The sequence below is a fragment of the Haemorhous mexicanus genome, chromosome 2, assembly GCF_027477595.1.
Source record: "Haemorhous mexicanus isolate bHaeMex1 chromosome 2, bHaeMex1.pri, whole genome shotgun sequence".
Classification (NCBI taxonomy): domain Eukaryota; kingdom Metazoa; phylum Chordata; class Aves; order Passeriformes; family Fringillidae; genus Haemorhous; species Haemorhous mexicanus.
Window position 1 is genome coordinate 46,646,271 of NC_082342.1, and position 13,858 is coordinate 46,660,128.

General features: G+C 38.8%; 1 protein-coding gene across 1 annotated transcript in view; it reads right to left on the reverse strand.

Annotated features, from left to right (window-relative positions):
* Positions 1 to 13,858, reverse strand: part of GUCY1A2 (guanylate cyclase 1 soluble subunit alpha 2) — a 152,239-nt gene that overhangs the window by 58,604 nt on the left and 79,777 nt on the right. The window contains exon 6 of the mRNA XM_059838644.1: positions 537 to 680. Within this exon, the coding sequence (XP_059694627.1) occupies positions 537 to 680 (144 nt within the window). The remainder of the gene's footprint in view (positions 1 to 536; positions 681 to 13,858) is intronic.

The following is a 13,858-nucleotide window of genomic DNA, read 5'->3' on the forward strand; positions in this document are numbered from 1 at the left end:
ATAAAATCAATCAAAAATATATATTTTAGTAGGATTAAATTAACATCTGTTTGAAATAGTTTTATATCAAAACTGAAAATGCTATGTCTTCTGGTATCTTCAGTCTTTTAATGCTTATTTTGTGTTCAATGAATGTTCACATGAAACTTAAATAGAATTTTCTTCAAGATGCATAGTCCAACATATTTTTTCAGAATGGTATTCTTTTGAATATGTTGGTATAGGACCAAAAGAAGCAGCACAGCAGAGGAACTTGAAAATTGTTACAAAAAGACATCTGGCTTTTCCTCCGCTGTGCCAAAGTAGGGAACGGAAATGGCATAGCATGGGAAGGAAGCACATTAACAGTGAGAAAGAGCAGGCAGTCCACAGATTCTTCTTTTATGCAGGTTTACACCAATTTGGAGAAGGGGCCTGTGGCCCATCAGAGCTGCAGACATAGTGATACAAGTGTAAACTCTCTGGCACAGAACACAACAAAATGAAGCAGGTCCATGTATCACTGACTAGCTGAGAATAAATAGCAAAGGGGTTACCTTAATCGGGCTTCCATCTGGAGTAAGAACCTCTTCTGAAAGCTCCATCATCTTCAGTGCCATCAGGGCAATGGCTTTGGCATGACTAAGGCTTTTCTTATGGAGCCCTGCTGCAACGCAGTACGCATCACCTATTGTTTCCACCTGCAGCAATCAGAGAAACCCGGAGTTATGGTGTGATAATGAGAGGGGAAGCCTGCCATTAGGGCTGCAATCAAATAGCATTGCTAAACAAGCGAGCAAAACATCCATAAATAAGCAATTACACAAAAGAGCATAATTACCTGAGTCTGCAAACAGGTACAGGGAAAAACCGACAAGAAACAGCACAGTGGTTTATCACTTAATAACCAAAGGAGATTGTCTAGAACAGTGTATGGTGTCAGCTGAGATATGACAACATTCTCCCACAGCAGTAACACAGAAAATTGCATTTTCCTAAATGAGAAATCACTTGCACCTTCATTTCACACTATCCTGGCTGAGTTTGCTGTTGGGTAAGAGTAGTGCCACATAATTATAATTCGTAATTGATATTTGATATGCTAGAAAATTATACCAGGAAGAGAATTGCAAAAAGCAAAACATCACCATAAAAAACAGTGAAGACTATCTAACTTCTCATCAGCGGGTAGCTCTTCCTGGTATAATTTACAAAGAGATGCTATTGCTACAGACTTTTGCCTGCACCTTTGTCCCTTATTTTCAAGTAAGAATTGATGTCTCTCTCTACCATGGAGAATATCTTACTCTGCATTCCCTACCTGCAGCCATGAAGCTCAGCAGACAGACCCCTCTGGTCTCTTCAGGCAGGCCTTACTGCTCTCTTATCCTGATTTGGTTTAAAAAGAGCTGGCCCCCAGGAGGAAGCGGGAGTGAAATGAATTGCAGAAACCCTCTGGCTCTGGATAAAGACAGCCTGAGAAACAGTGCAGCCCTCGAGGCCTGCAGCTTTATTTACAGCATTGTGTTTTGCAGTCTGTTTGCTCACACATCTGTAACATTCTCACACAAAATCCATTAACATGAGCCCAAGCAGACCTCAAGGATTAGCTGAGGTTTTGTGACACAACTAATCTGGCTTTCATTCTGCACACAACGCTACAGGAATGCCAGAAAATGCTTCAGCAAAGACTAGGGTGAGAAGAAAGCAAGCACTGAGAAAGGAGTTATTCAGAGAATAAATATAGCTGATTCATCTCTCTGCAGAGAATCTACTAAGTAGTAGGCCTGGTTCTTCTCAGATTAATTTCCAGTCTTGATAAACTGGAAATAGTATCTCAATACAAATAGTACCTGAAATAGTAAGCATCACATGTAAATGTACCCAGAGCATGAACCTAGAACAGGCTGAGCAAATACTTCCCACCACCAAACTCAATCTGCTGCAAGCCCATTGTGAAGTTTGCCACCTTAACCCTTCTGGCCGATAGTGCAGGAGGATGTAAATATAGATAAGAAGCTGAAGGTTTCTCCTGAGCTGAGACAGCCATTAGAGCTCCTTCAACACCTCTGAAATCTCCTAATAGTACTTGTATATAGAACAAAACATGTAGGAGCAATCAATACTGCTGTCTGCCTGTTTGCCATATCTCAGGATGTCTGTCCATAAGAAGCAGACACTACCAATGCCCGGCAGTTTAGGAGTTTGTTTTTCCAAAGATAAATGGGTGGGCAAGAATATATCAATGGCTGGTGAAGAATGTAGAAACTGGGCAAAAAGACAAAGAAGCACAGTGAGAAGTAGTATCAGAAGTTAAAAAGACAGTCTGGATGAAATAGATGTTTAAAACTGTTCTAAATTGGAAGGAAGCATTAGCAGAAATCCATTGTCATTCTTTAAAATCAAGAATAAATATCAGTAGGAGCAGACTCAAAGGGGTTACTAGAGAAAGAGCTGAGTCTATGATGTCAAATACAAAAATTAAACACAAATTCTGCTCCTTGTTGAATGACCTAATTTCAGAATTGCTTTTCCACTAAAGTTGGTTGCATAGATGTGGGATCATATACTGTTCCTGCAGTGTTCAGACAAAACTACTTATTTTGTTAGCTTCTTCCCCCTTGGAAATTTCCATAGCTGTAATTTCACAGCTAAATTCCACACACTGAATGTACTGTACTACCAGAAAAATGGGACTGAAGCTGCCTCATGTTCATCTTTATACAAAAATAAAAGCTATAATAATGCCATTACTCTTTAAAGTGCTTGTCCCTATGGAGTTCATCTGACAGCAATACTGGAGAAGCAGGGGAAGGACTACGACTGCTTAGACAGACCTGGTCATTTAAACTGAATGTGGTGAGTACTGACAGGCCTGTCTAATGATTTATCATTCTGTAACCCTGTTTTCAGTCACTTCTAGGATTTTCCCCACTAAGCATTTAAGCTGAAATTTTTATTATGAGTACCTCCACCAAACTTTAACCTTTAGTTCCATCCTTCTTCAAAACCAGATTTGACAAATCTTCTGAAAGTTCCAGGAGTTGTTGTAATTCAGACTGTCCATGGCATTTGCCTTTGATCCACTCGTATGGAGTCATAAAATCATTGAATGGTTTTGGTTGGGACATTTCAGGATTATCTAGTTTCAGCTCCCCTGCCATGAACAGAGACACCTTCCACTAGACCAGGGTGCACAAAGCCCCATCCAACCTAGCCTTGAACACTTCCAGGGATGGGGCATCCACAGCTCCTCTGGGCAGTCTGTTTCAGTTTCTGTCTCAACACCTTCATTGTGAAGAATGTCTTCTTTATATCAAATACAGTCACTTTTGGTTCACAACCAGTGACTGTTGTCCTGTAACAATAGACCTTGGTGAAATTAAAATGTCTCTCTCCATTATTCCTATAAGCCCCATTTATACATCAAAGGTCACAATAAGATCTCTTTTCTAAGTGGAATAACCCAACTCTTTCACCCTGTTTTCTCAGGAGAGATGCTCCAGCCCTCTGGTCATTTTTGTGGCCCTCCTCTGGACTCGCTCCAAGACATCCATGTCCTTTTTTTGCTTGGGGCACCAGACCTGGATGCAGCACTGTAGGTGGGGTCTCACCCGAGCAGAGCAGGAATCAGCTGCCTTGACCTGCTGGCCACATTTTTTTTTGATGCATCCCAGAGTATGGTTGGCTGTCTTTGGCTGCAAGCACACATTGCTGGCTCATGTCTAATTTTTCATCTACCAATATTCCCAAGTCCTTCTTCAGAGGGATGGTCTCAATCCATTCATCCACCAGTCTGTATTAATGCCGGGGATTGCCCTGACCCGGATGCAGAACCTTCACTTGGCCTTGCTGAACTTCACAAGGCTATATGAGGACATTGAAATAGAGACTGCAACAGGAGTGATACATCACACTTCAGAATTTCAGGCTGGGCCCTTGAGTGAGTCAGATGCACACAGGGAAGAAGGGAATTTCTCCTGTCTCAGCTGAGGAGTAGCAATTGGACTAGAAATACAAAGTACTGCTCATAGCTTGCTCCAAATTATCGTCTGGGTAGACCCTGAAACTGTGCACACCAGAGAGCAACCTACTCCATAAATATTCAATGCCAACAGGATTAAAAGAAAAGGCAGGCACTACTCAAAGTGTCTAAAAATTGCTGCACTCAGATCTATTTGATACTTTTTCAGATGATGATATACAGCAATAAAACTCCAGAGGAAATCTCCACCATGTGATAAACTAGATTCTGAGTTTTTGACTTTGTAATGTGACTTTTAAGATGCATTAGTAGTGGTATATTTGATTTTTATATTCTTCCTAGATACATATGCAGGAAAAGATATTTTGCTTTCAACCTTTTAAGACTGAAATGCCTTATCCTGCTTCTTTAAAAAAGTGAAATAGATACTGTTCTGAATACTAAAGCAGTTTTTGCATATGACTGACACTTTACCATTAATAAGACAGAATATTTTTTTTGTAATTAAATTATAGTTTCTTACTGCTCCTAATAATTCTAGCTACTCATTGATTTCCTGGCCTTATGTTACCAAGTTTTCATCCGTTTTCACTGATTTACACTTACCATAGCCAGCTTCACTGGAGTTTTCATTAATTGGGAATTAATACACAGTACAACAGAAGAGAAGTTGAACTTGGATTTCAAGAAAAAGACCAATTTCTAAAAACTGCACAACAGAATTTTTATTCTTAACTAACAAATGAAGAATCCAGGAAGCACTGCAGCTACTTACACTGCTATTCCAAAGCCTCCTCTTAAGTCTTCTCTAACTCTCAAGTCACTGGAACTGTGACTGTCCAAATGTTTTCCAGCCAGGCCCTCAAAAGATCCCATATTAAAGTTATTAATTAGTTGAAGTGGTTGTGTGTGCTCTACAGTTCAGGAAAACTTTCTAGACAGTTATCCCAACACTGCTGAATACTGAAGAGTGCTCATGCATGCAATTGCAGCAGGGAGCAAACACCTTCTGCTTTTGAGAAGTCATTTTCTACACAGCCAGCTTCTGTTGGTCCTCAGTAGATACTGTATGCCTGCTTTAGATGTGAACAGTAATTTTTACAGAGGGTGAACCCCATAGTAATTGTTTTACAGTCACTTAGCCTTAATTCATAACCATTTGGGATGGAATATGGTTTACAGATCAATTTGGCAGCACAGAAGTCAGAATGTAATTCCTCCAATTCTAAAATGTCCAGAGAAAAGAGATTAATAACCTGATCCCTGGACAGCTCCAACAGGTCTCTTCCAACTACCAGTAGCTAAACCTTGTGGTGTCTTTTGTTATTAAACTGAGAAACTGGAAGTTTTAGTCAAATTATGTTTATGGATATAAAGTCAGGGTGTTGTTTCAGCGACAGTTTTTAAGGGAAAATATGGTGCACTGAAGGAACATCCCTGCTTTGTATCCTTCATCCTGAATTCAGGAATATGCACCAGTCATTAACTTTCTGAACTTCCAGAGGTAACAAAAAACCTGAAGTGTCACACTTCATTTCACAGAGTGCCATACATGGGGCAGAGATACCATTTTTTTAGTGAAACCTGAAATGTCAGGCTGAAGATTTTTCACCAAAAAAACTCAGGAATTCAAACATTAAATTCTAATGAGTCCTACTCAGAACCTTTTTCAAAGCACAGCTTGGAAATCAACATAAAAAAACATAATTGTAGGGGTCACTCTGTGGCAATTCTAATCTGAAATTTCTACTGCAATCAGAAATATTAAATACATTGAAAGAAGTAGCTGGAGGGAGAATTGGCTCTAGTTTTAGTCCTGTCTCTCTCAGCAGGTTTCCTGTGAAAACCTAATATATAATTTGTACTAGAACTATTAAAATGGAGTACTCACTACTATTTTTTTCAGGTAAGAGACATAAATAAATCTGAGTGCAGTTTGTGTGGTTTTAATGGGTTAAATTAAACACATATCAATCAGGCCTCTTTGTTCACAATCAAAATGAAATACACACCAAAAATGGGTCTAAAAATTCAAAAGTTGCTGTGTTTTTTCAGGAAGAAAACCTACCTATTTAACAGCATGTCTTTTGTAGATCCTTCACCTTCCTCTGAAGGGTACTTATGTACTATTGTTTTCATCTCTAAAATACTCACAGGGCTGCATATGTATTTATTATCTCACTCATAAGGGTTGTAATATTTAGCACCCATTTAACCTAAAATAATTTATTTCACTGTCCTATCTTACAGCCTGTTCTACGGTGGTTTTTTTAAAAATAAATTGGAAATAAAAAGTGAGACTGCCTTCCAGCTCAGGATAAAGAACTACAGGATACTCCTGCTACACACAGATGACCAGAATATAGGATTACTTTGGAAAGCAAATATGTAAGAATTGCATATCAAATGTTTGTTAAATTTTCTCTTTGTTGAGAAAAGGGTGATGTTTAAGGAAAAATACATTATGCTGCTCAAATTTTTTGTGTTTGTTTTCCACTGACATATATGGGTAAAATATATAAGTGTATCATACACATAAAGTTTAAATCATAAAGTTTAAATAGAATAACCAGACTTAGATATTCTTTAGCCATGTCTTGATTTCTTACCCTTCTTTTTATAGACTAACAGATGTTTCTTCCAATTGAATTGATTTTCCATATGCATTGAATCCTGCTTATGGTCTCCCCCCTTTCTGCTATTTTAATCACCAGAAATATTTATTTCTGCTTAAGTAAGTATGTGTTCATAATCACTGTAATTTTAAGTTGGCAAGGAAACTTGGAATATTAAACAATTTCTCTATGCTCCACACCCTGTTTACAGACACAGTGTACAAAGTGTATATGCTATGTTTAGCTGAAGAGAAGATCATTACCAAATTGTTTCTTATCACATATGAATAATCTGCCAATAGCCTGAAACTATCCTACTGCTGGGAGATACTCTATAAAACTTTATTTTGTAAAACTGAAATAATAACAAACAGCAGTTGCAATTATATCAGCTTCCTCTTAAAGAGCTTGAGAGTGAAGAAAACAGAAATAATGAGCAGGGAAAGGGGTAATGCTTTAGCTAATTGCAGTTTAATGCTCTTCTGTTCATCACTTAACTATTCTCTCTGAGAAAACTAACTTTTCTAGTTTGTTTGTGGGTTTTTGTTTTTTTTTTAACTGAAGAGCATTATTCTCCATCTTAACCTGCCTCTCCTTCTGCCTGATTCCTATGCATGTTTACCTTCTCCCAGAAAAATACAGACGCAGCGTTCTCAGTGCATAAAATGTTTACTGAGCAGGTAACGCTTTTCGAAACACTGTATATTAAAAAAAATCTAGAATTTTAAAATATATCTGTCTTTTATAACAAAATCTGTGGGGTGCTTTTCCTGATAATAACATTATTTGCACCTGCATCAGCCTACAGTTGATACCAAACGGGGGAGACAGGTCAATTTTCAATTTGCTCTAGGGCTGGACTGCCATCCTGAGTGACTTCTACAGGCAGGATGAATTGAAAGCTCATGAAATTCAGTAAGGATATGTGCAAACTCCTGTCCCTGGGGAAGAATTTCTCTGGAACTGATACAGCCAACTTCCTGAAGAGTGGCTCTTTGGGAGAGACCCTGGGGGTCTTGCTGGGCAGTAAATGTCACATGGGCCAGCAAGGAGTCCTGGGAACAAAGATGGCCAATGACATTCTGGATGTATGAACAGAGGCCAGGGAAGTGCCAATCACCCCTCACTCAGCACCTGTTAGACTCAGATACCACATCCACTTCGGGGGTCCTCAGTGCAAGACAGAGATTGATAAACTAGATCCAACTTACTGGGGCCAGCAAGATGGTGGGGCTGGGAAAACGGGCTGGGAGAGCTGGGCTTGTCCAGACTGGAGCAGAAATGGTTTCATGGCACTTGAGGGGATACAAGTGGGCTCTCCACAGTGGTGGAGGGTGAGACAGCAAGAGAAAAAAAGAAATCAGCATCCTTATGAATTAGGAAACAGGGAAACCTGTGAAACCTTACTGACAACAAGGTCTTACTCAAATAAAAAGAAGCTTTTCAAAGCAATCAAGCATCTGCAGACAGTGAAGATTTTCATAGATGCTTCAGCAAATATGGGGATGAGGAACATAATCTTTTTATTTTAGGGAATAAATCTCAAAATGAAAATGCTACAAAGAAGTTTGCTCTATGAGCCTGACATTTCACAAGTAGCTCACAAGGCATCTATTGCTTCTTCAAGCATCTGCATTCAGTACAAGTGCAGACCATTACTATGCACTATTTTGGCAGATTCTAAGGTAATCCAAGCTTTAACTATATGATATATCCTGTTCTCAAATACAGCTATTAATGATGTTACTAACTGTTTCAATGGGACTGAGCAATGATGAGGTGTTTTGACAACAGTCATCACATTCATTTGTATAATGTATAGAAATTCAGGCTCTGAATTAATCACTTTAGTGTTCTAGGGGATTATTGAGGGACAACAGACTATCCAGGCTCAGTGGCACTATAAAAAAAATCAAAGAAGGTAGAAAGAAATAACTTGAGTGGATGCTATATGAAAGAAATTAAAATGCAGTAAAATTTTTTTCAGCCCACTTAAAATACACTCTGTGGATTAACCATAAAATGGCATCAAACTATACTATTATTAAGTAATTATAAAACACATGAAAAGTAGATTACACTAGCAGGGAAGAAGCAATATTTCAGCTGCAGCTGCATCTTACAGACTGCAAGCTGCTAAGATGTAGCAGGTGTAATCTACACAGGAGGGATTCAGTTCACCTAACCAGAAATATGTCTAATACAGCAATTTGAATATGAGCTATTCACTCTCAGTTCTCTTCATAACCAATGAACTGAATGGGAACTCTTGCAGTTACCTGACCTGTGCTAAGAACCTACCTGTGCTAAGAACCTCCTTCATAAAAAACAGTCTAACACAAAAAAATTCACACTTACCCTATAAAATCAAACTTTCCTCTACTGACTGTGAGGATAAGTCTAAATTATTAACTCTATGCTAAAAGTAGCGTAATTTCACCTCTATCTCGGAATTGTAGAAAAGGAAGGATTAACAAGACTGTGTGAAGAGACAGAAGGGCAGATTGAACCTCTGAAGGTCACAGAGGTAGGTCAATTTTAAAAGAAGGACATGGCAAGTTCTGCAAAATCAAATAACCTTTTAGGAAAGCTGATCTCTAGATTGTCAGAGGAACCAGTAGAAAAACTTTCTACACTCTACAGATCAGTTTCCTTTCCAGTCTTTGATATTCATCTAGAACAGCATTTATTGGAGGTATGAACCTGAAGTGATTCTTATAATGACCTTAACATCAAAATCAATGCCTTCTAGCATATTATTTTGATTTGAAGACCTGGATTTCAATTCTTATTGAGCAAAGTCAAAGTTCTATATGTACTCCTCAGCCTAGACTAACTGGAGCACATCTTAGCTTCCTGCACACCCAGGCTGCATTTCCATGGTAGCATATAAATATTAAAGGAGATGGGTTTATAAGTTCCATCCCAGCATGAGGCCAAAATTCAGGATATGAATGAACACTGGAAATTATCAGGGCCTACAGTAAAGACCTATGCTTTCACGAAATATTCATTATCCTGTTTATCCATATTTCATTCCATCTGCAAGACTGAACTAGACAGTACCTCAAAACCATGTATTTCTTTTATGAATGCTGAAATGTCTTCCCTCTAAAGGAATACAGTCAAATTCAGCTTTAAGATGAATCTCTTGCAAGTCTAACTGTAAAGGAAACATTTGAAGTTATTTGTATCTCCCAAAGGCTTTTCTTTCATCTGTTTTCTGCCCTAAGTTGTACAGCAGGAGAATAAGGAAAAGGCTGTGGTATATGGCAACACGGTGCTTCAGACTTTTCATTTGGGCTTCATTATTCCTATCCATGACTTCTAGTCCAGCAGCAAACAGGACAGCTTTTAACAGGTATGGGACAAAAACTGAAGAAAATGGAGATTCTCTCCTTTTTAGTTTTAAGTCAGCAATCTCAGCACTCATCACAGGAACAATTTATTTGATATCCATATTCTACCTGAAGATGTCATTGACATCTCACATATTTCCTTCTACCCAAATCATTCTCGCAGTATCTCTGCAGATCAGTCATAACCTTACAACGTTCTCATTCTTGATGGAACTCACATTACCAAGCATCAGTCTCACAAAAATGAAGCTTTAATTCAGTCTACTCATCAATACTCTTTCTATAGTAACTGAAGAGAAAAATGAATTTTCAAGGCATGACACATTCCATCCTGAATTCTTCAAATCTTTTTTCCCATTTAGTACAGCAGGATGCAAATGTGTGTGTCATTGCCTAATTGCCTTCATCCATGCCTAGACTGATATTTGGTATGCAAGACCCCTCCCAGGTTGTCACCAGCACGCTTTTCTGGGCATTGCCTGAAAAACTGGTTTATGTGAGCCACAGGATTTGTTTGTGAGACTCCCATAAGACTCCAGGGGAGCTCTGTGCCTTTGAAAGTGCACCACAGCGGGCATGTTCCTGCTCCCATGGAGTACCCCCAAGCCAGGAGAAGGACTGCATGAGTGTGCTGTCAGCACAACAGCAAGATCCTGCTTAGCTCAGAAAGTCCTGGGTCTTGCCATGCATACTTTGGCATGCAGGTTAGGGGATGGTATCAATCACTAAAGTTCAGGGAGAGCAGATGTGAAGTATTTTGGGCAGCTTATGGCACAAAGACTTGAACAAGGCATTTAATCTAAAACACAGATTCTAAGGAGAGAAATAACAAAAAAATATGCCGGAGGGAAACCAGATAAGGGTATTTCCCTGAGACATTAAGTGTGTGTGCTCTTTCTCTGGAGGTGGTGTAAGTGCAGTTCAGAAAAACCTCCTCTGAGCTTGGACTAGGTATTTTTGATCCTGAGGTAGGTCTAGATCCACACTTCTGTCTACATTGCAAAGAGTAAATACTGTCCTTTTTCAAATTAAACAAAATCTATTTGGTTTTGTGCTGTTTCTGAATACAAATTAAGGCCTAATTCTGTTTACATTTTGAAGTTTTCTCTAAGTTTTTTCTACTGCAAAGATTTGCCAGCAAAGCTTTGAAACAGTTGAATTTTGCAACACTGCTGAAGCTTAACAGTATCAGTCAGCATAAAGCACTATTTATAGATTTCCAAATCTCTGGTATATTATAAAAAACTTTCTGCTTTGGAAAGGATTAGAAAGTTTTCAAGATAGGATCTGAGAATGCACTTGTTTTGGAAGAATGTCCTTCAGTTTTTAGTTAGTGTTTCACTCTCTTCTGTGTCTAATGTTTTCAAAATCAATTCCTAGGCAGTGAAATCTTGTGCCCAAGTTTCAAGGTAACTTTGCAATACTTTTATGACATGACATTCTGCTTTTGGAAATACTTCAAGAAAACTCCTCCCATGTGAGAAGGGAGGGATTACAGGCATCCACCTATGAAGTTCAGAACTCTGCTTCTTGTAAAGCTCATTTTTCAAAAGAAGTGGCTTCCTATAAAACCAAGCTCCTTTCCCAGGAGCCTAATTAAGAAGCAATTGCTCTTACCAGGCCTGAGGGCATCTTATTTTTAGTGAATTTAATGATGTTACATACTGGCAAGTTCAGGAGCATTTTGCAGGAAGAGCTGTGTTTGAACTCTTTCTAAAGCACCTACTTAGCAGTCTTAAGCACAGATCTTACAGTATGCAATATATGGAGAAACTCTTTCATCTACACTGTAATTCAGAGTGCTACTTCCTTTACAGAAGACAAAAGGCAAACAGTATTTGCCATGTAGAATTACTACCTAGTATCTTAAAAGAGGGTTGTTTTTTTTTCAGTAGTTAAAAGAGTCATGCCAGAAGACTTGTACTCCACATGACACCAGCATCAGGTTTGCACACAACAGCCATGGAATACAAAAATCATAATGTATAAATGATTTCTGTCTTCTGTAGGCAAATATGAAACTGCAAAAACCAGACCAATTATCTCTGATGAACAAAAAACTTCCTGGCTGGCATTCCACCTATTGCAATATTAAAGTGCAGAACTGTTTAACAAAATAAAAAAATACTAAAATAATCATGTATGACCCAAGACACACATTTCAGTTTAATGTGATTGCTCTTCTCCCAGTGTAAGTGTGGTCTTAATTTGCCAGAGGTATCCCCAGTATTTAAACTCCCAGTGAACCAGAACATCCTCCTCAAGGTTATACAGGCTTTAATTTATGTGACCTGAAATTCCTATGTCATCTGGTCTCCATAAACTTACTTGAGTATCCTCCATGTTCATTTAAATAATTTAATAAATTAAGGTACAGTTATGAATGCTATTTGCATGAATGAAAATGTTGCATCTTGGTACATGAAAGTCCAGACAGACTGCTTAAAAATGAAAAGAGCCAAAGCAGATGGAAAGTGAAATTAATTTTCTCCAGTCCCTCAGAGGTACTAAAATTTAGAAGGTGGAAAAACTGGACAGAATAAAACAGAGGACATAGCATCAGGGACATAGCATCTGTGTGCTGCAAGAGGGAATGCCCCTGGCCATGGTTCCTGTCTGGCCACAGTATGTGAGCTTGCTCCTCAGTTTGGAACAAGGAGGACACCCCTCTTGGTCCTGTTCAAGTTAAAGCTAATAGCCAGGCTTCACATACAAACTGAGGAGTTGGAAAGTGCTCACAGGACCTGTAAGCTGCACACAGACTCCAAGGCTCCCATGCAACTTGAGAGAAATGGACCAGGGCAGTTACAAACAAATGTGTGCATTCCAGATGAGAGAAAAGTGAAAGGAGAGAGACCAAAAAAAAAAAAAAAAAAAAAAAAAGAAAGAATTATATACAAGTATGGTATTAGTGAAGAAGTAGAGAAGTAGTTGTATATAGAAACAGAAGTCCTAGGCTCTTTAGAGGATTCTTGGGTGATGTATTGCAGGAGACCATGCACAGATGTTTTAGTGCTTTGTGCAGGGCTGTATGTTTTTAAAGCAAAGAATAAATCTTCTGGAGCCTGAGTGTCTGTTTGCTTCATTTGCAGATCTCCCTGAAGACAGAAAGTGTAAATCGTCCACAAGGCTGGAGAAAAATATATGCTTAAAGTAATGGGAAGTCCTACAATATTCTTGAGTTCTTGGGTGGTGTTACACCAGATCTGCAGGGAAAATCCGTGGAACATTTTGTGTTTAGTTTTTTTTTCCTTGTTTTTTTTTTCCTTGTTTTTTTTTTTTTTTTTTCCCCTTAACTTAACCCAAGAACACTTCTGAGTTCCCCGAAGAGAGAGCTGCCCTGGCTTTGCTCTAACTTCACACTGGAGTGAGACTTGCCAGCGTGTTAGCCAGTCCAGGTACAGGCAAACACTTCAAGGAGGAGAAAGCGTCCTAGCCAGCTCAAAGACAGGAGAAAGAAGGTTCAGGAACCCTCTGTGGTGGGACCCAAACAGAGCAGTGTGCTGAAGGCACCTCTACCAGGCTGGGTGGCACTGCAGAGAGAGCGAGCTTCTGGGCTAGGGAATTTTTTTTCTATTGCCCATTTTCATCTATTACACATTCAAAACCCACTGGCTTTAAGCTATCAGGAAGAAGCAACACCTAGTGCACTGGTAATCCTCAGAGCTGCACCATTCAATTTTATAAAAAAGGTATCTTGCAACATTTTATGTGCTCTGTATTTTTCATGTAAGAGTATCACTATCGTTTTATATATCTTAATTGCATTTCCTGCATTTTGCAAATGCCTAAGCTGAAGTTTACAATTTCAAAACTTCTCAAAATGGCCACGTATTTGCACAGAACTTAAAAGGTAAAACTGGATGGAAAGATGGCAAAAACAGTGGCCACAGATTTTACAGAAAAACTTGGAGACTATG